This window comes from Hoplias malabaricus, chromosome 3 (assembly GCF_029633855.1).
Source record: "Hoplias malabaricus isolate fHopMal1 chromosome 3, fHopMal1.hap1, whole genome shotgun sequence".
NCBI classification, from domain to species: domain Eukaryota; kingdom Metazoa; phylum Chordata; class Actinopteri; order Characiformes; family Erythrinidae; genus Hoplias; species Hoplias malabaricus.
Genome location: NC_089802.1, coordinates 16,459,197 through 16,480,583, shown reverse-complemented (window position 1 = coordinate 16,480,583; position 21,387 = coordinate 16,459,197). Strand labels below are relative to the sequence as shown.

Below are 21,387 nucleotides of genomic sequence, written 5' to 3'. Positions count from 1 at the left end.
AACTTTTCTTTCCCGCTGAGTGCAGCGAGCCGTCCCCGTGACATCACGAGCCAAAGGCAGCTGCGGCAGCGCGCGGTCTCTCGCGCCTCTCCGGAACTCGCTCCGCTGCGTTCGAGCCAAAACGCACCGTCTCGGTTTAAGCGCGGCAGCAACAACAGTAGGTGCATCCGCCAACAAATAAAGTTCAGCAGAAGCGGAGCCGGCAGCTGGGAGACATGAACGTGAGCGGTAAGTCCGGCGGCGGGAACAGCGCTGGAGCCTCCAGCTCCGACGAACTGCTCATCACGTCCACTTTCGGCACGCTCCTGTCACTCGTCTACGTAGTCGGCGTGTCCGGTAATGTGTACACACTCGCGGTGATGTGCCACTCCATTCGTTTTGCCACCTCCATGTACGTGTCCATCATGAACCTGGCGTTCGCGGACTTGCTCTACTTGTCCACCATCCCGTTCGTGGTGTGCACCTACTTTCTGAAGGACTGGTACTTCGGGGACGTGGGTTGCCGCATCCTCTTAAGTCTGGACTTGCTGACCATGCACGCCAGCATCTTCACGTTGACTGTGATGTGCACTGAACGCTACCTGGCTGTCACAAAGCCTCTGGACACAGTCAAGCGCTCCAAAAGCTACCGCAAGGCCATGGCATTGGGCGTGTGGCTCTTGTCCCTTCTCCTGACCCTGCCCATGGTCATCATGGTCAACCAAACCACCAAACGGGCATCAGATGGGGCTCTGAAGCGGCTCTGTGCTCCAACCTGGGCACCGGAAGCCTACAAGATCTACCTTACCGTCCTCTTCTGCACCAGCATCATGGGCCCAGGGCTGGTCATAGGCTACCTGTATGCTCGACTGGCCAGGACCTACTTGGAATCTCAGCGGACGTCAGCGGTCAACAAGGGCAACAAGCGCTCGCCCAAGCAGAAGGTCCTAATCATGATCTTCACCATTGTGCTGGTGTTCTGGGCTTGTTTCCTGCCATTCTGGATCTGGCAGCTCTTGCCCCTGTACCACCCCCAGCCCCTCAGACTGGCCTCCCACACACACACCTGCATCAACTACCTGGTGGCTTGTCTGACCTACAGCAACAGCTGCATCAACCCATTCTTGTACACTCTCCTGACCAAGAACTATAGGGAGTACCTCAAGAACCGCCACAAGAGCTTCTACCGCTACACGTCATCCTTCAGGAAGCGTCCCCCAAGCCTGCACTCGTGGGGGAAGTCAGGGTCCTCCAGCAACCAGTTTGAGTTCAACTCTGAGACACTGGTCATGGCACAGCTGAAGGTGCAGTGAAGCTGCAGGTGGAGAGGAATAAGGTGCAGTCACTCTGAGGTAAACGCTCTGCTCAATGCCTCATGAAATAAACAGGAGTTTAAGCCCAGGGTGAACACTGGATAACGTCAGATGGAAAAAAGTAAACTCAAAGTAAAGATTGTCCAGACTGATTGCTCCTGACCTTATCTGCAGTCTGACACGCTTGTTGTTTTAACTCAGAAAATCCTGCTTTGGAAAATATCACACATCAGGCATTTCAAAAAGCAGAATTTCTTAGTTCAGCCAGGTAAGCTTAGCCCAAACTGAGGATTAAACAACATATACATGTCTGTTAGCTCCTCTGCTTTGGACTGTCTTACGTTTTGGGATAAGTTATCAGGCTAAACCAAAGGTTTTCAAATCCGGATTTGGATCCATGTTCCAGACCAGGATTTTAAAATGGCTAGCTGATGTAGTGACGGAGGCATGACACTATACCTGGCCAGTCAGTTACAGTATCATTCATTTATTCATTCATTATCTTTGGCAATACTGGCTGGCCATTTTAAAATCCTGGTCAGGAACATGTATTCTGCTTTGTGAAATACCTCCCAGGGGCTTTTATTTTACAAAAAAGGATTATGTTTGTCAGTCAGACAAATGGGTCCCCTTAGCTTCTCTGCTTTGGACAGTCTTGGGTTTGGCTTTACATTATCTGACTAACTTCAGTCATAAAAAAGAAAAAGCACTTGCTGTCATGCTGGTGTTCTGGACATCCTGCCGTTCTGAATCTGGTACCACTTGCAGCCCCTCAGACTGGCTCCTATCCAAAGGACATGGTGTACGTCCCCCGAAAAAAAAATAAAAATCCTGCACTCATTGGAAGAAGTCAGAAACCTCCATTAAAAGTTCAGGATGCTGCTGAAGATTCAGTGAAGCTACAAATGGAGAAGAAATGGTGTGGCCATGCTGAGGTAGTTTTAAATCAACCCTATTAATATTAAACATAGACAAGTGTGTTAAAGAATGTAAGACTATTATGTTAAAACACTCACTGTATTGATTTAACACTGGTGACAGGTCCCTTAGCTCTTCTGCTATCAGACAGGTTTTAGTAAAGGCTTTAGCTATCAGGCTAACTGAGTAAGCTAAAATAAGCCTGGGAGCAAACATTCACAAAGCAGTATTTCTCTTTTAAGCTAGATAACTTAACCCCAAATCTTTTCCATTAGTGGACAGTGTGTTTTAAGATATTTAGCTAATTAGAAAAAAATAATTTATTAAATATAATATTGGAAAGAAGTTCATATACCCACATTTGCTAGATTACTGAGGTCTCAGCTTTTCTGCTATGGACAGGTTTTAGTGTTAATTGGTCACCTGGCAAACTGAGAAAATCCTTCACTGCTATCATGTGAATTTGTGAGTTGAATGCAGTATATATATATATATATATATATATATATATATACACACACACCTACTTAACCTACAGCTTAACACCATTCCCAGTGAAGTTATAAACCTTCTGACACAGGGCAGTCTGGGACAAGGTCAGTCACAACAAACCTTATATCTGTTTAATTCTAAGAGATGCTGGAAAATGGTTAAAGTTTCTGAAAAACAAAAGCATTCTGACTTTTGGTGCTGACAACTGTAAGAAGACATCAGAGCAAAAGAAAATGTAAGATATGGGCCCTATAAATATCTCCCAGGAGACATTCACAAAGCATGTTTTCTCAGTTTGGATAATTTGAGTCTGAAATGAGAAGTATAAAATTAGCTCTGCTTATCTACTGTTGCACAGACCTGAATTTTGGGAGAAAATTATTTAGCTTAACTTCTAACTGCAGTTTTAAATATCCTGCATTTGGCTCCTGATCTAAAAGCTGTGTTAACAGTTGTCTTCACATCCAGCCTGCACTCGTTCAGTCATTTAAATTTAGATAAAATTTCCTATTCAGTTAGTCGAGTTAAATGAGTTTATGCAAACAATGTGTGTAATATCAATATATTTTCTGTGTAAGTGTCCCCTGCCCTGTTTATTCTGGAGGAATACATAACAGCTATTATGTTCTTGCTCATCACACATTGACATTTCAACTCATAATCCACACTATCAGTGCAAAAGTTTATTCTGTTATTTTCAGCATCTCACTGTAGATGTGATGTGATTGAGTTGTGTAAAAATGGATTGCATAATTTCCATAGAAAGGCAACTGAAACAGAAATGAGACGTTCTAATCAATGTTTCTAATACCAAGTGTGAGACAGAGGGGCAAAAAGCCTTCAGAATTGTGCTGTGGATCAATAGAACAGCATTCTTTAGCGTGATGAAACTCCGTCTATTACCTTCAGGATAAGTTGGGTTGGCTTTTGTGATCGAGACCTCATCAACCAACACTGATCAATTTCGCACAGCAATTTTCTGACTTATAGTCTATTGCCTTCCCATTTACTGCTGAAAAGGAGGACAAGCGACTTTTTAATGAGCTCCAATGTCTAGAAACATTAGCTATTTAATGTATATACAGGTTATAAACAGGATCACAGAGAGTGATGATATGCACATTCTTACTCTGTTAACTTTAAACTTGACTTTGAATACAGGTGCAGAACATGAATAACATTTTCTTGAAAGTCTGATTTAAACCCATTTTTGTAGAGTGGCAAAAGTCTGTCCCCTAACTGTTCTTCATCAAATGCACCCGAACACTACCAGTCACGCTGTAAATACAACCACAGACACAGCTTGAGGATGTTGCCTTGTGTCTTTTGAGCCAAATAGGTATGACTTAAGTCTTTCTGGCAGTCTTTATATACAACCCACCAACAATGAGCCATGCTGAGTACTTGTGTGATGTAAGCAAGGTCAGCTTTTAATCAGTCGGCCAGACAGAGTAATTTGTGTCTCCCAGGAATGAGATGAAAAAGGAACCAGCTAAGGTCAAGCAGTCATTTTTGCACTCTTCTCTGCTATGCAGCTCTGCACAAAGCCTGCTTTTTGGCCAAGATAAAGCTAAAAGCAACAGGCAAAAAGGAATGAATGAAAAGATGGCATGTTTAAAATGTCAAGTTTTAGGGCTGTCATTTCTCAGATCTGACATTTCTGAAGATGTAGCCAGGAGAGATGTTCCCAATGAAACAGAACAAAGTTTGATGCAGTATGTAAACATTGTTAATGTTTGACTGCATATGATCCACTCGACTATCCTTTCAGTTCTTTTGAAATGCAATAACTGCTGTTTTGAGTAAAGTGGTTTTGTAGAAGAAAATGACACCTAGCATTTTCAAGTCATGTCCAAAAAAAGGGGAAAAATACAACAAATCATGGGACTGACTAGCCTTTGTTTTGACTTTATTCTACAGGGCCTACTAGAGTTTAGCATTAACCCCTTCACACTATATTTATTCAACCCACGCTGCTCTGTGAATGAGCCACGACACAGATCAATCAGGCAGAAGGTCAATTAGAACTTTCTCTTTTTTAGTTACAGGAGTTCTCAGTCTTCAGCCAGAAAAAATACTCTCAAGGTGTTCATGCTCAGTGCAGTTATTTGAGGAGCATAATTGTACCTTCTTTCATAATTGTAGATTTTAAAATTGTGCTGATTTCATATACCCAATTTCATCTCCAAGACTGTAATTACAGGAGGACAAGCAAGAGATGGCATTATGGGTTTCATTGCAACTCTTTTTACTTTAACTATTTTTTTTCTGATTTGGATACACTTGTGAAATTTTCAACATCTGACATTTTTCATTGAAAGTGCTTCAATTCAGCACATCAGCCAGCTGCTGGATTTGAACCCAAGACCATTCAGTTACAAAGCCAACTGCTATGAGGTAGCACTATTTGCATTTTTGGCATGTCACTGCATTCATTACACTATTCAAAATTTAGGTCAATATATAGTCATGCATGAATTTATTCATTATTTCAGAGTACCAATTTTTGAAGTCATTCCATCAAAATGTACTTCATTCTATGTTCAATTCGTAAAATTACCTTAAATGAGAACATTTTTGACATTCCAGTTTAGCCACTTAAACATCTGTGGGATTCAAACCTAGATGGTCTAGTTCCAAGATCAATCACTAACAGGTTGGTCCACTTGTGGAACTTGTTTGGACACTTTTTCATTGCACTCTTTTAATGTTTGGATGAATAAGGAGTCATGCATGAAACACACCAAACTAAACATCCACAGGATTCAAACCTCTGACTATCTGCATTCAAAGTAAAGCACTAAAAGCTTGCACCACAGCCTCCCTCAATCATTAATTACACTGTTTGAAACTGAATATCAGTAAGGAATCAAGCACAAATTGAATCATTGTTTAAGAACTTGCAATTACTATGAACATTAAATGTCTTTTCATTCTAACAGCTTCCTGTAACATTCTCTACATATAACACTGCCACAGCAATTGTAACCACATTTTTCAATCACTGCAGCCCAGCACAGGATTCAAACCCTGAACTTATGGGTCAGGAGGCAGTTGCTCTCATGTTAAGCCACAAGTGACTTCTGCAGAGCCCCATTTTGAGCCTGTTGAAAGGGTGGAGTAACATGGAAACAAGCTAAATGTTATAAAACATTAGTGCACAAGGTAAAGACAGACGTTTAGCATCCTTGGTTTTTCTGAATAGTGCCACCTTGAGGTTGATGGACATGACATTTTACAGGCTATTAAAACATGTGGATATATATACCTATAAATTTTATGACGACTGGGCTATGTTAAGTCTCCCAAATGACTGTAAGGGCTAATTGGCTAATGGCAGCCATATTTTTCAGTTGAAGGTGTTGCCTTTAATGGACTGGTCAACAGGTAACTCATGGATGCACCATGCAAGATTTAATTTCAGTAGGACCATCAGAGGCTGAGAAACAGATTTTTGGATATTACAGTGCCCCCTATAGGTCAATTGGCTGCCACATTTCCGCTTATCCAGTTCAGGGTCATGGTGGGTCCAGAGCCTACCCGGAATCATTGGGCGCAAAGGCAGGAATACACCCTGGAGGGGGCGCCAGTCCTTCACAGGGCAACACACACACTCACACCTACAGACATTTTTGAGTTGCCAATCCACTTACCAACATGTGTTTTTGGACTGTGCAAGGAAACCGGAGCACCCGGAGGACACCCACGCGGACATGGGGAGAGCACACCAACTCCTCACAGACAGCCACCCGGAGCTGGAATTGAACCCACAACCTCCAGGTCCCTGGAGCTGTGTGACTGCGACACTACCTGCTGATAATTATTATTCAGGAGACTCCCCTGAACATTTTGATACCTATCTAGGACTAGTAGAAAAATTATGGTTTTATGGTTTTTGCCAAATATGGCAGTGGTGGATGTGAGAGGAGCTAAAAACACCCAATGAGGCAAAAATGCACAAAACTTTACTGAACAAAATGCAGCAAGAATTTTCAGCCTTGGTGCCATCATTAAAGAGATATGGGCCAAAAGGCAAAACGTTGCTCTATAGATACACCATCAGGCTGATTGCGGTAATTTTACATGTCTGAGTAGTGATTAACGAACTGCACCTACCCTCCAAATGTGGGGTCTGGATGACTTATGGTTTGGGCTTCACAAACCATTTTAGCGGAAAAGAAAAATAATAATAAAAATAACAAAAATCAGAGCAAAAGCAAGAGTGGTGCTTGGCCCCCTAAATATTAAATATTCTGTAGAACAGACTGTAATGTACTTCTAGGGAGCATAACTGGACTTGAGCAGTGTTGTACCTTTAAAAATACCATTTACACTACTTGTACCCTTAGTGATCACTAATATACCTCTCCCTTTCTTTTCTGAGAGTGTGGGAGGTTGTGAAATCAGGACTGCATGCTGGCTGGTACCTGTAAATGAACTGAACATTTAGACACATGCATTCTTTAAGGGGACATATTATGTTAAACCCAGAGCTTCTGTCCCTCGCTCCTTACTTCTCAGCTCCCCTAGAAGCTTCTGAGCCAAAGGATATTCACATCGGTCATGACTGGCTCACTGGGTTTTTCATGACAAATGCATACACACACACACACACACACTATGTGCCTCTCTCGCTCACAGACAAACACACACACACAACCCTCACTAATAAGGCTAAAGTTAACTTCTGCAAACCCTGGCTCACTTATCAGTAACCCTCAAAACTTAATTATAACACTTTCATCAACAAGACTACGAAGAAGGTATCTTCGTAGTCTTGTTCTATCTCTATCTTGTGTCCTCGTGTCGTTTTCAGCTCACTCCACTCAGTAAAATTAGTCCTCACTCCCTCTTTCTACTCCCTGCTTAATCTGACAACTCTGTTTTTGTTGCAGCCTCTGCCATAATGTCTGTACCACAAAAATGAGCTAAACATCCATGAGATATGTACTGTAAAGTGCTATGAAGCTCTAGCGAGAGTACTCTGCGCAAAGATTCTAAAGTTGGATAGTCTGTTTTTTAGAGAAGCAGCCCCAGACGCCAGTGTGTGAGGTGCTATTCTCCCAATTAGGAGGAGTGTCACCATCATTTTGAAGCTGTCATTTTAAGGCAAAAATACTACATAGTGTTCCTTTAAAGGCTGTTTATACAGGGGAAAGAAGTGTTGTGTTGCTGGGTGGAAAAAGTCTGTGATATGCTAAATACCACAAGAAGACAACAACAAAGCATTGTTCTTCCTCTGTCTAATCAGCCCTGTACAGATTTCAGATTTCAATGGTTTCAGTGCCTGATCCTTTAAATGAGAATGAGTTTTTGTTTCAGAAACAAGCAATGACATGAGAGTCCAGGAAGGAGAAACATGGGTCCCGCCCTGTGGTAGAAGAGACTCAGATGAAGAGGCAGGACAATTCTGGAATGCATGCAATCTACACAAGACAGAACACACAATCAGCATGAATCATTTTATCCCATGTTTGAGCAGATCACAACCAACTGATTGGGTGGTCTTGTTTCACAATTTGTTTCTTGGTAGATTCTCCAGATTCCCAAATAAATGTGCACATGCACTGAAAAAAGTGAAGAAAAAAATCTTAATTTACCATATTTATAATTTACCATAATATATTTCCAGGATTTCAAATACTTGCTCTTGTGTTTTTTTCTTTTTTTTTCTGTCTAGCACATTAAAAATTACAATACATTTTCAAAAGCAATTTAACTTACCTGGAGGTTGTGGGTTCGATTCCCTCTCTGAGTGACTGTTTGTGAGGAGTTTGGTGTGTTCTCCCTGTGTCCGCGTGGGATTCCTCTGGGTGCTCCGGTTTCCTCCCATGGTCCATAAACACACGTAGGTAGGTGGATTGGTGACTCAAAAGTGTCTGTAGGTGTGAATGAGTGTGTGTCGCCCTGTGAAGCACTGGCGCCCCCTGCAGTGTGTGTTCCTGCCTTGCGCCCAGTAATTCTGGGTAGGCTCTGGACCCACTGCGACCCTGAATTGGATAAGAGGTTTCGGATAATGAATGAATGAATGAAATACTGCCTATATCTTTGTATGACAGGGCTCAGAAAGTTGAAACATGAAATATATTATGAGGATTGGAGTATCAGGCTCCATCTTTCAGGGGAAAAAAAATCAGGAACATACCAGCTGGCCTGTGATCATGTTCCTGGTCACATCCGTAACTGTGACATTTGTTTCTGCTTATCTCACATCTCCTTCTTTTGCATACACATGGCAAAGGAACTCAAATACTTGCACTGGTGGTTCAGAAGGATATAGCAGTTGGTTATGGTCACATTTCACACCTTCCCATTTTAACAGAACATACACCCTGCTGCCAGAGGCTTGGAAACAGGAGGCATTGTCTAGCACCAAAACCTTGGAGCTTGCTCTGACCAGTTCTCTGAATACACTGGGGTTGCATGGTACATACAGAATGGCATATTACTTTTATATTCCAACTGCGATAATTATTTATTCTACAAGTTTACGCATACAACATTCTCAGTAGCAATAAGGGGTCTGTCAGTAACAGCATCTACACTTCCAGGGAAGGCTTAAAACTACACTGATTGATCACTGGATTAGGTACACTTACCTTGCATCTACATTTATTATCCATTTTGACCATTGAAGATGAAGGGAAATGGGTGGAATGGGGATAAGAAAGTATGCAGAGAAATCGATGGAGCAGTCTGTAATTGTGAAACTACAAAGTGCTACTGTATGGTCCTGGAGCATTAACATTATCCAGTAGGTCTTCATCACTTCAGAGATTCACTGCTCCAGAGCCCAATAAAGTAAGCAGTGACCTTAGGTTCATGCACAGCTACTATAAAGAATACAATTTAATTTCATGCTTTCTGTGGAGATTATACTAACTGTGAGCAACAGGTTAACATGCAGATGTATGACTTACTGTGGTCTAGAGTAAATTAAAAAACACAGTTTAGTGCATGTGGTGACCACATTCAGATTACATTTCTTATTTCTGTCATTTATATTTTGCAGGTGATATTCACAGTGGTCCGAATGATCACTCTTTTGACAATTGGTGGTCTTGCTCTATTAGAACTACTGCCTGTAGGTACTCACAGGTGCTGATTAGGAGTATTTTGAAGGATCTGGGGGTGGTGTCGCGTGTAGTGTCGCAGTCACACTGCTCCAGGGGCCTGGAGGTTGTGGGTTCGATTCCTGCTCCGGGTGACTGTCTGTGAGGAGTTTGGTGTGTTGTCCGCGTGGGTTTCCTCCGGGTGCTCCGGTTTCCTCCCACGGTCCAAAAACACACATTGGTAGGTGGATTGGCGACTCAAAAGTGTCCATAGGTGTGAATGTGTGTTGCCGTGTGAAGGACTGGTGCCCCCTCCAGGGTGTATTCCTGCCTTGTGCCCAATGACTCCTGGTAGGCTCTGGACCCACCGCGACCCTGAACTGCATAAACGGTTACAGATAATGAATGATCTGGCCTTGTCAGAGTGGCTCAGGTCTTCCCATCCTGCCAATTTTGTTCTTGCCAACATGTCAGGAGAAACAACAGATCATTTAGGGGGTTCCAGACAGGGATTAAACACTGTCCTGGACTATATCACTAGGTCACATCATCTTAAAGTTTTGGTTTGGTGTATTATGGTGTGTCCATAAGGAATGTTTGAGCAAGATAAGAAACATTCTAGAGGTGTATTAACTTGGGGTGTCACAATACACATCTGAGCCGTTTTTCAACCCGCGTTATTGAGCTGCAGCTATCTGCAGAGCATGACAGTTCTGAGACGTGCTGTAGTTTCATGCGACATCTAGTGGTACAGTGTGTAATAGGAATGCTGAGTTACTATGACGACGCTGGAGAAGTGTTTAGAGCTACTGGGTAAACAACACCATGCTATTGTTGTGGTTAGCCTGTTGGACGATTAGCTGGATTTGAAATGGCTAGCGGAGAGAGCAAGGTTGGGCTGGAAATAGTGGTGCTAACCGTCCCGTATTTGTACAGTAAAAAATGTGCGTTCCGTCTTGAACCAAGACGTGCCGCTTTTTGTTCCTTATTTTTGAGGTTATACTGTTACGGCGATGGTTTGAGACAGAAGCACGCAGCTCTCTCTCACCGAAGCGAGGGGCAGATACTCCATGGCTCCTAAACAGAGAACGTGCTTCTCATTGGTCGTCACCTTTATTTAGTCAATCAGCAGCCAATGGAGTCACAGTACCTCCTATAGGGGGTTGTTTTGCTGCAGCGCTGAGAGCGGCAGGTCAGTGCTGAAAAACTGGGAAATTGAAGCTCTGCTTTTAGATAGAACTTATGTTAGCACCATATCCCCATTTTTATATATCAGTATTCCTCCTATTTCGGGCCACTGCCGTATATGGTGCAATTCCGCTCTCTCTCTTCGCCAATCGCATAGGGTAAAACAATAAAACATAAGATCAAGCCTTAGTAGGGTATTTAAACATCAGTCTTGCAAGAAATCACACATCTAAACAATATTTAAGTATCTCTAACAGTGTTGTAATTCTTTGTGTGCAAAACTGCATGTGGAACACAACACATTTCCATTTCGCGACAGATATTTCTCTCAGTGTAAAAGTTACCGGTTAGCTTCCTTTTCTCTGAGGGGAAAATCTACCGCCATTGTAATCCTTACATGTAGAGTACGGATACTAACACAGGACAAACGTAATCTCATCGTGAACCTCCCAAAACCACTGAATGTGCTAGCAGTTGTCTCTTTGACTGTCACAAGCAGGGGAGGTGGCCGAAGTTAGGGGGCGGCAATAATCTTAACAGCATTGGCACCTACTTCAACAAAAGCGTTTTTATCTAAATACATATTTTCTTTCAAAGTCAAGCAAGTCTTGGACATTAATCTACACATATTTGACTCCTGAAAAATGTTGATTTGAGTGAGTAAAGTACTTATTTATTACATATATTTTATATTTATTACATATATTTTATATTTATTTACAGTTAGCTAAGATTTCCAATATTGTAATTAAAGTGGCCAGAAATTGGGGTAATTATGCTATATTTTAATGTTCTCTGAAAATTTCTGGTACCACTCATCCTTTATATATATATATATATATATATATACACACAGACCCCCATAGGACTATGACAGAGCAGGTATTATTTGAGTGATGGCTCATTTTTGGCTCTGTAAAGACACTGAAATGTATGTTATAGCTGATATATTTATTTTTCAACATGAGACAGTTCAGTAGAAGGTATTTCTGGACACCTGTATCTTTCAATATACTGAAAACACTTAGTAAACACTACAAAGACTGGCTTGGATTCTATTTTCTTAGAAAATATTTACGTTCTGTGTGGCACGGTGGCGGAGCAGGTAGTGTCGCACAGTCACACAGCTCGACAGACATGAAGGTTGTGGGTCCTGCTCTGGGTGACTATCTGTGAGGACCGGGTGCTCTGGTTACCTCCCACGTTCCTAAAACATACGTGTTCCTCCAGGGTGTGTTCCTGCTTTGTGGCAAGTGATTTCGGGTAGGCTTCAGTCCCACTGCGAGCCTGAACTGGAAAAGTGGTTACAGACAATGAATGAATAGTTACATTGTATGAAAGCCTTGTTTTATACAATCTGGGATTGGTCAAGATGATTATAGTACTCGATAACACACTTATTGATTAATTAGAGGCTCATCTGCTCATAGCACACAGCTGCAACCCCCTGTGAAGGCTAATGTTGTAATAACATTCATTCCTTCATTGTCTATAACTGCTTATCCAGTTCAGGGCCACAGTGGGTCCAGAGCCTACATGGAATCAGAGCTGTGTGACAGCGACACTACCTGCTGTGTCACGATGCCGCCCTGTTGCAATAACAATTAAACTATAAGTTAAATTTTACAGCACACACACAGAGGAACATAGACCATACACTGTGTATTTAATAGAGATTAGTGGCCTAAACATGTTACTTAAAAGAAACAGTGATCCAATGGTATTTTACAAGTCATCTCCACAGAATCAAAAGGAGCTGTGAAAACAGATAAAGCCTTGAAGGTTTCGGTCTTGAATCAAAGTGGACTCAGCTCTCAGCAGTATTGAGGAAAAAGAAGAAACAACATGGCTCACTCTGTACTGTTTGTGCTTCTATCCGGCTTTGACAAGAAAGAGAGAATCTTACAGTCTCCATGTCTCTGAGGACAGTAAAAATGCACAAGGCTCAACGCTGGGACGTTTCATGCAGCCATCACAATCAAAAGCTGAGCTGAAACCCAGTCCAGGGTCAAAAGCAATGATAAGGATTTTAGAGCAGCTCTTGGAGCTCTGCACCTCACTGGCAGACAGTTGAAGTATCATTTATTAAAGAGGGATTAGCTCAAAAGTTATAGATTTGAGGCAGATGTGCCTTTTAACAGGATCACTTTACCTTATGGCAGTGTGAGGGGGAAACTATGTATGCTTATTAACCAAGGTCACAGGCCACACAGAGAAAGAGAGGGAGAATGCCAGCAGTAAGCCCCAACATTCAGTCTCTTGGATTTCCCCAGAATTCATCCATATCCTCCCATGTTTCTAATTACCAGGTTTAGAAAACAGGCGCTTTTATGAAATCATTCCTCCATGACTTCTGTGTAAACATCATAGCAGTTTATAGCAAGTCTACTTACTCTAACCTACATTACAGCAGCATTTTAGTTTAATTAATGTACACAGAGTGCTGTGTGAATCCTTTCTTTCTCCTATTCTTTCATTATCTGGAAGAGTGCAATAGCACTTTTGCATTTCACAAAAGGAACTTCCAACAGAGTGGTTTCAGCTGAGCTCCTTAAAGGGCCTATTATCTCTTTTTTATGCTTTCTTGTATGTCTTGTATTTCCATTCCTATCAGCCATTTTAATGGCAAATGGTAATGGTAGTGTTGTTATGGTTCAATTCACTGTGCGTGTGATGTGAACCGAGTTTTTTTGTGTGTAAATCACAGCGCTCATAGGCCACAAAAGCAGCAGCATTAGCCATTTTGAAACTGCAGCTGGCCGTACTGCAATTGCAGACCTCAGAGCTTCTTTTGAATCTCTAGTATGGCAGTTTTTTGGGTTTGCTGTTAAATCTAAAGAAGGAAACTGCATGCTAAAAATGCTATTCTACGTTGAAAATGTCATGAACAAGGCATTTACGCATCTTCAAATATGTTGATATACAGTATTATTGACATAATAACAAATACAAACTGGAAGTTAAGAGGAAAAACTGCAACACCAACAGCAGTGCAAACGCTTCCAGCAATGTTCTGTGCCAAAATCTTCCCTACCCCTGATCCTGCTCAAGCAATAACCAAGGCAATAGGCCAATTCAAGACATTTGATATGCTCTCGTTTTAAACAGAAAGAAATAAAGGATTTTGATAACTGTTAAATGTGTTCGAGTCATGGGATGAAGCTGACTGCATTTCAGCATATGTGTGCTGCCAAAGATGTACAAAGAACATGAACACAGCTATTGCCATTTGTCCAAACTGACTGAATAACATCTATTTGTTGGCAACTTCTGTTGCCAGGGAGAAGGTTTTTCTCAACTGCTGGGTAAATTGTTACTGCACAAAGAGCTGCTGCTATCTCTGAAGATAATGTTGAATGTTCATTTTCTTGAAGAGAAATCTTGTAAATTTACTGCTGTGGCTATGTGTTCTATCTGCTACTCTCATGATAAGAAGTAACCTTGAAAACAAACTGACAGAATTATTGCACGTGCTGATTTTACATTTAATTGGCTGCTTGTATTTTTTAAAACCTGGTGATTAGTAAAGTAGTTCTAATTGTTTTATTCAGATTATGTAATAATTTAAAGAAAATTTAATTTATATTTAAAAAATAATAATCTGGCATATTTTGTATATCCTGTATGAAGTTATATTTTAAATAAAAATGTCACATATCAAATTTAAAATGGATAAATCAAATAAATAAAAACATGGCCCAGAAATTATGGTCTGAAATAAACAATGAAAGGGTTGAATTCTTGCACAACTAGTTAATTATTCATAGTTAATTCCTTATGCATTGACCAGTGGAATGGGATGCACGGAAGTCGGCACAAATGACCCTAACATCACTTTACCTAATGCCAGTTATTAGCTAGAACACATGTAAACCCCTTGGCATTGGCCTGTGGAGTAGTTCTGCATTCTCTGGAGTGATGAACAAACATGCAAAACTTTTGCTATGAGTTGGAGCGGGTTTCTGAACCAAAACCACTAACATCTATATCCATCAACATTACTAAATTTCACACATGTTCTCAAGGCAGATTCTCACACTAATATTTCATCATCCAGCTTAAAGCCTTATTCAGAACCGTCAAATAAGGGACAATTTCCCCGTTGATACCTCTTGACTTGACAAGTTTAGATCATATAGTGCATGCAATAGGATTTTTCATTTGTTGAATTTTTTTTTCTGACCTCAAAGTGACAATGAATGTGTTAGAGGGGTCTTTTTATATATATATATATATATATATATATATATATATATATATATATATATATATATATATATGGGCTATGTGCTTTGGGACGTGAATGACATGATTTGAAACTACATTGACAGACAATATGCAACTTATTGAATAAAAAACTCTTAACTTTAGATTTTCCACTGAAAGTGTCTTTAGAAATCCAACCTTTTTTTTTTTGGCAACTTTATTCATTACTTTTTTTTTAAGCGCAGAATTAAATATGACTGAAAATGTAGTTGCTGGAAGAAATGTTTAGTTTTCTTCTAAGACATAAGAACAAAAATAAAGGAAAATATTCAGTGCCTTGCAGGGCTGATATTCTTCTTTTTCATTTATTGCACCATCTACTAATCACTGCATCAAATTCAGAGAATGATCATCTCAATCTGCTCATAATTCTTCAAGGCCAAATCCCACTATGGAACGGGTAACCAAATGAGACTGGAGCATCTGAGTCTATTTTTGTGGATTCTTATCATGTACATCAAGAGTGTAATGAGATTAAGACTGATGTAAGATGAAGTTAAAAGGATTACCATCCCACAGGGGCCACAGAGGTCGAACTGCTTTGTAAGACTTTCTTGCTGCTGATACAATCCTCAATTTGAATCAAATGTGGTTTGTTGGTAACATCAATACGCTACTTCTTTCATATTGTGCACACCAGGCTGTCAGGGCTGTGAAGAGAGTTGTGCATATTAACTGAATGCATCTTTCATCTCAAAGTTCTTTGGCAACATAAAGTGCAACTTTTTTTTAAACTTCTCCTAGTCAACTATGAACATCATATAAGGCCTTATGCCAATTTGATATAATTCCCTTAGGTAAACATGCTTTCGCCTTGAATCATTACATATAGGCCAGCAGGCATAACTTCAGCTCATCAATCCCAGAGATCAATGGACGGCTTACAGTGGATACAAATTACGACACTGTTTTTTAAGATCCAATGAAAAAAGACAGTTATTCACTACACACAGATATTACAAATGTAAGAGTAGCTCCTTTGGTTTTTGTAACTGCAAATGATTGATTTATTCTCAAACTTAAATGATTGATTTAACAATCATCACATATGTATTCACAGCCACTCCCTGCAACGAGTTGAATCAATGTATAATTCATTATGCAATCTAACTGACATTCCTAATTAGCCTCCAGCAGATACAGAACATCATGTAGCATCAAGCAAATTCTTTGTGAATCAATGCATGGCTGCCAATAAATGAAAATCCACAAATACACAATGTTCTGCTTGCTGTCATTATAGTGAAATAATACAAGTGTGCAGTCGTCAGTCAAGTAACTGCAAATGGTTGCGTAGAAAATACGTCCACAGTTCATATTATTTCATGTCATATCTCCATAGGCCACGCAAAATCAAACGCTCATTGGAACACAGTGTTACCTTCTCATGGTCAGTAGTCTGACCATGATCATACTTGCATTACAGCAGCACCACGTAATAATGACAAATTGCAGATGTGTTCTTTTCTGAGAAATCAGGAACCCATAAGACTATCATTTACGACCACTTAAGTACCACAAGCTCCACTACTTGGTAACCAATTCCGTCTCTGAGTTTCGCCAGAATGCATCTAAAGCAGTTCTTAAAAGAGCAGATGGCAGCCCTCAATAACAGAACAATAAAAGTGAATCTGAGACACCAAGGTTGTTCGTCATTTTCCATCATCTTCTAAAACTCTCTGGTCTACAGTGATGGAGACAAAACAGGCAGCGGATTATTTTTGACAGCTATTTGACAGATAGAGACAGCTTTGAATCCTTCACTCATAAATAATTCACCATACGGTTTCCATTGACAGCTGACTTTAGGAATGTATTAATTGAAGTCTTTTTGAAGGTAAAGTCTCTTGGGTGGGCACCCACCAGTGGAACCCACTTCACTTCAGTATGTGGCCAATGCAGCGAGTAAATAGAAAATTCAGGGCCATAAGTTTATGCTGAGTAGCTCATACCGTCCACAAAGGGTCAGAAAGCTAATAAGCTAATATCTCACCTATGTTAAACGTAGACGTTGGCAAGAGTTATTTGGAACAATGCCATACAACAAACATTGATTGTCCCCTGAAAAACCAATAGATGTAATAGATGTGCATTTTTAAAGGACCATTTTTCTTCTTGAATATTTATGTATTTTTTTATTTGATTTTTGTAAATACGGATAAGTATAGTTTTTAAAGTTACAGAATCAATTATATATACCATCTACAAAGTAGCAAACAATATTTAAAACTGATTGTTATAAAGTGCAACTCACATGAGATCAAAACTGCTTTTTAAGCCCTGAATGAACTAGTTTATGCTTCATAGTGTGGATCCCACACAGGTGGTGGCCATGTTAAATGTAGGTTTAGCACAGAATCTGTGCTCCATTATAAAAACAAAAAAAAAAGTAAAAAATGTGAATGATCATTTAAAGAATCTCCCCAACATATTGATGTTCTACAGGATATTAAAAAGCTGCCCATAAGTTTATACTTATTTTTAATAAATATGAGAATTGTAATTTGAAACATGAATACGGGTTGATTGTTTTAAGATTGCTCAGCAAGAGAAATCATTGACAGAATTGAAACAGCACATTAGGCAGAAGTGCTCCATTCCATCTGCAGCACTTAGATCATTAAATTACCTTTATTACAAAGATCACTCAGTCATTATTTGAATTGGCAGAATTAATTCAAGATTATTTCATGCAGTTTCAGATAAGTGGCAGATGGAGACACGATTTTCTGTTTGACATGGCAGTTAAGGCTCAATCTGAATATTTAGAATTAATTAAGTTTTGCATTAGAACAGCTTGTTTGAGCCAAAAAAAAAAAGGAGCAGTGATTATAGCTGTGATATACTGCAGAGTTTCTGAAATATATTTGTTCAGTAGACAGCTTAAAATAACAATTTCTCAGTGTAAGAGATGAAACCTTTGGTAACAAGGCCACACAAAGTGATAAATGTGAAGCCCCACTGTTCTGTATAATCCCTGGTGCTTGGCCAGAGGCAGTACAAATGACAAAGTTCAGCTCTTTGGCGGTCATCTGGAGCAGGCTTGTCTGTTAAAAAAAAAAACAAAAAGAGAAAAACTCTAACCCAGAAAAACAATACAATCTAAGAAATGAATTTTGAACAGAACAGGTCATTTGAGCAGGTTAAATGTTAAGCAATATGACCAAATGTTTGTTTTAATCTGAAATGCATTTCATTCATAATTGTTTTTTCACTTTTGCTGAAGTAACCTTTACTGCATTTTTACTGGATATTGAAACATTCCTGCGTTTGGGGGGCAATCAGTTTTAAGCACATCAGTTAGGTCAGGAACTAATATTGCATGAATAGTCCTGGTCAAAAAAAGCCTCTCAATCTCACTCATCTCAGTGGTGTTAGATGAAAATGGATCAAGCTGAGCACGGTCGGGTTTACAAACCTTTGGCCATATACTGTAATTCACATTTATTAAGTGAACTATGGGAGCTAAATTAATGACAAATATTTGAATCTGAATTTTGAATATTTGAATTACATTTGTCTGAATATTTTCCATCTGAGTTACTTTTGAATGGCATTTGATAAACTTGAAATTTTTAGGTGGTGAGGTGGAAGTTTACATTTTCCCAAGAAGTCTGCTGGTTGACCTCTGGCCTAAATTCGCATTTTTCCAATCAGAATTTCCAATTAGATTCAACTTGAATTTATGGGTCCATTTTTTAAAAATCTGAATATTTTTTACTCTGAATTTTTGTAATCTGAATATTTCACCATCTCAAAAGTTTATCAAATTGTGTACAAAAATAATTAAATATTCAAACAAATATAATTAAAATATTCAAAATTCAGATTCAAATACTTATGTCATTGATTTAGCTCCATAGTGAACATCCTAAAAGTTAAATTTAGGTTTATATATATATAAATAAGTAAATAAATAAAATGTGTTACAGATTGTTCAGACTTAGCTTTTACTTTCGCAGGAAGATATTATACAGTCCAGGACATGCACTTACTGATAAGCATGTGTGTGTGCATCAGTAGCTCTGCTCTTTGTGAGTTTTTTTTTTGTGTTTGTTTCAAATCACTTCTTGAGAAATCCCACTTGTGCCATTTATCTGATCCAGCTGTTATAACTAATCCAACTGTGACAAAATGAGACCAGAAAGGAAAGAAACTCAGCCAGGAAAAGGAACGAGGCATTCAAGAAAAATAATAAGAGTCTGAGTTAAATCCAGACACAAAAAAAACAGAAGGTCCACAAGGCAAACTTTGATCAAACCTCTTTAAAAAATAAAAAAGTCAATGACAAGAATAGCATTTATTTTTTTTCATTGTCCCAATTCAATAATTCTCAAGAAAGACATTGTCGACAAGTTCCAAATATCTGTCTGGAACAAAATGGAATGGCTTATCAAATATGTGCTTCAAAAATATCCTGTCTTTGTGTTTTTGTCCCAGGGCTCCAGACATGGACCTGTGTTCTTATCTGACGACTGAACCCTGAGGCAAAGTGGGGTCTTCTATGGCATGGTCAGGGTCACAGGTGAAGGAGACAGTGATGGCGTAGCGTGTGCCCCATTCAACCTTCTCTACACGGTGGAGATTCTCTGAGCCTGAGGAAAAGAAAGAGACACGTCCTGTGGAAAGAAAGAAGAAAGGAGAACAATGAAAAGTCAGATAACAAACAGCAGAGTGGAATGGGACCTAAAAAGGCTTGGACTTAAGTTTTGTTCATGGGTGGGAAGTAGCACAGAATTAGTCTTTTTACTTTATATTTTATACACAAAAAGAAGGGTTTTATAGTTCTATTTGAAGCCTTGCTTTTGTATGTATTTTAAAGTTCATGATGTATTTGCTGTTCTGGTACTAGGTAGCCAACACAAGAGAGCTGATAAATCGTTCAGAAATCTGTGGACAAGATTAAAGGCCATATTCATCATTGAGTATTAATTCCATAGGTAATTTTTTAAACATCCTCTTGTCCACTATCCACAAACAAGCATCATAAACATTAATTAAACCAATGGGAGCATGTACAGGGAGAAGAGTGCTGCTGCATGAGACAGGGGCACAAAACGATTTGTGACACCAAACAGGAGACATTTAGGAAAAATTGCAGGCTGTTTATGCAAATTACCTTCGCTATGTCTGCTTATCATTGACCCCAGCAGACAGCTATTTAGCATGAAAATAGGTTTGAATCTTATTAAGATGTTAAACTCTCCTTAACATGGCAACTTCTGAAAGGTGCTGAATATATGTGGTGTTTATTTAAATAAAAAGCTGTGTGGTCCAAGAAACTCCTCGGCTATCTCTGACGCTCTGGAAGTGCACAAACAAGTAATTACCTTTTAACTATTGCAAAATTAACTGGCCTTACAAGTGAACTTGTAGATATTTATGTTCAAAGACAGATAAGATATAAATGTAAGTAAAATTACAGATATTCAGGAAATTTTAATTATACATTAATTAATCATATTAAGAATCATTTTAGCAGATTTTTTTTAATACATTGAAGTTTGAGCAAATGCAAGCTACCCTTTAAGTTAAGTAAATATTAATGCAAAGTTCACATTGGAACTAATCAGTAGAGATGCTATGAAAGATGTTTCATATAATTTAAATAAACCTTATAAAGAATTTTACAAATGCAGGAACTGTACTGGGATGGGTTTCCCAAAATATTCATAACTCTAAGTACAACCCCAATTCCAATTAAGTTGGGATGTTGTGTAAAACATAAATAAAAACAGAATACGGTGATATGCGAATCATTTTCAACCTATTTTTAATGTATATTTCTAAATATATTTAATGTTCAAACAGATACATTTTTTAAAGTTTTTTTGCAACTATTCACTCATTTTGAGGACTGCAACACATTCCAAAAGAGTTGGGACAGGGGCAACAAAAGATTGGAAAAGTTGAGGAACTGCGAGAGCAAATTGTCCAGCAGTTTAAGAATAACGTTTCTCAATGTACAATTGCAAGGAATTTAGGGATTTCATCATTTACAGTCCATAATATCATTAATGTTTCAGAGAATCTGGAGAAATCTCTGCAAGTAAGCGGCAAGGCCAAAAATCATCGCTGAATGCCCGTGACCTTCGATCTCTCAGGCACTGCATTAAAAACCGACATCATTCTGTAACAAATGTTACCACATGGGCTCAGGAACACGTCAAAAAAAACAT

At 39.3% G+C, this 21,387-nt stretch overlaps 2 protein-coding genes across 2 annotated transcripts in view; one reads left to right on the top strand and one right to left on the bottom strand.

The window, feature by feature from the left end:
* The first annotated feature begins 215 nt into the window (after window positions 1-215).
* LOC136691732 (urotensin-2 receptor) lies at window positions 216-20,357 on the top strand. The gene is made up of 2 exons (XM_066664469.1): window positions 216-1,331; window positions 19,649-20,357. The coding sequence occupies exon 1, from the start codon at window positions 216-218 to the stop codon at window positions 1,290-1,292; it is 1,077 nt and encodes a 358-aa protein (XP_066520566.1). The 3' UTR covers window positions 1,293-1,331; window positions 19,649-20,357.
* The window catches only part of ogfod3 (2-oxoglutarate and iron dependent oxygenase domain containing 3), a 35,269-nt gene continuing 31,382 nt past the window's right edge, over window positions 17,501-21,387 (bottom strand). Inside the window, exon 9 of the mRNA XM_066664470.1 lies at window positions 17,501-19,827. Within this exon, the coding sequence (XP_066520567.1) occupies window positions 19,673-19,827 (155 nt within the window). The 3' untranslated portion in view covers window positions 17,501-19,672. The remainder of the gene's footprint in view (window positions 19,828-21,387) is intronic.

Excerpts from the sequence above, each read along its gene's own strand:
- LOC136691732 (XM_066664469.1), top strand. The coding sequence starts at position 216 with ATGAACGTGAGCGGTAAGTCCGGCGGCGGGAACAGCGCTGGAGCCTCC.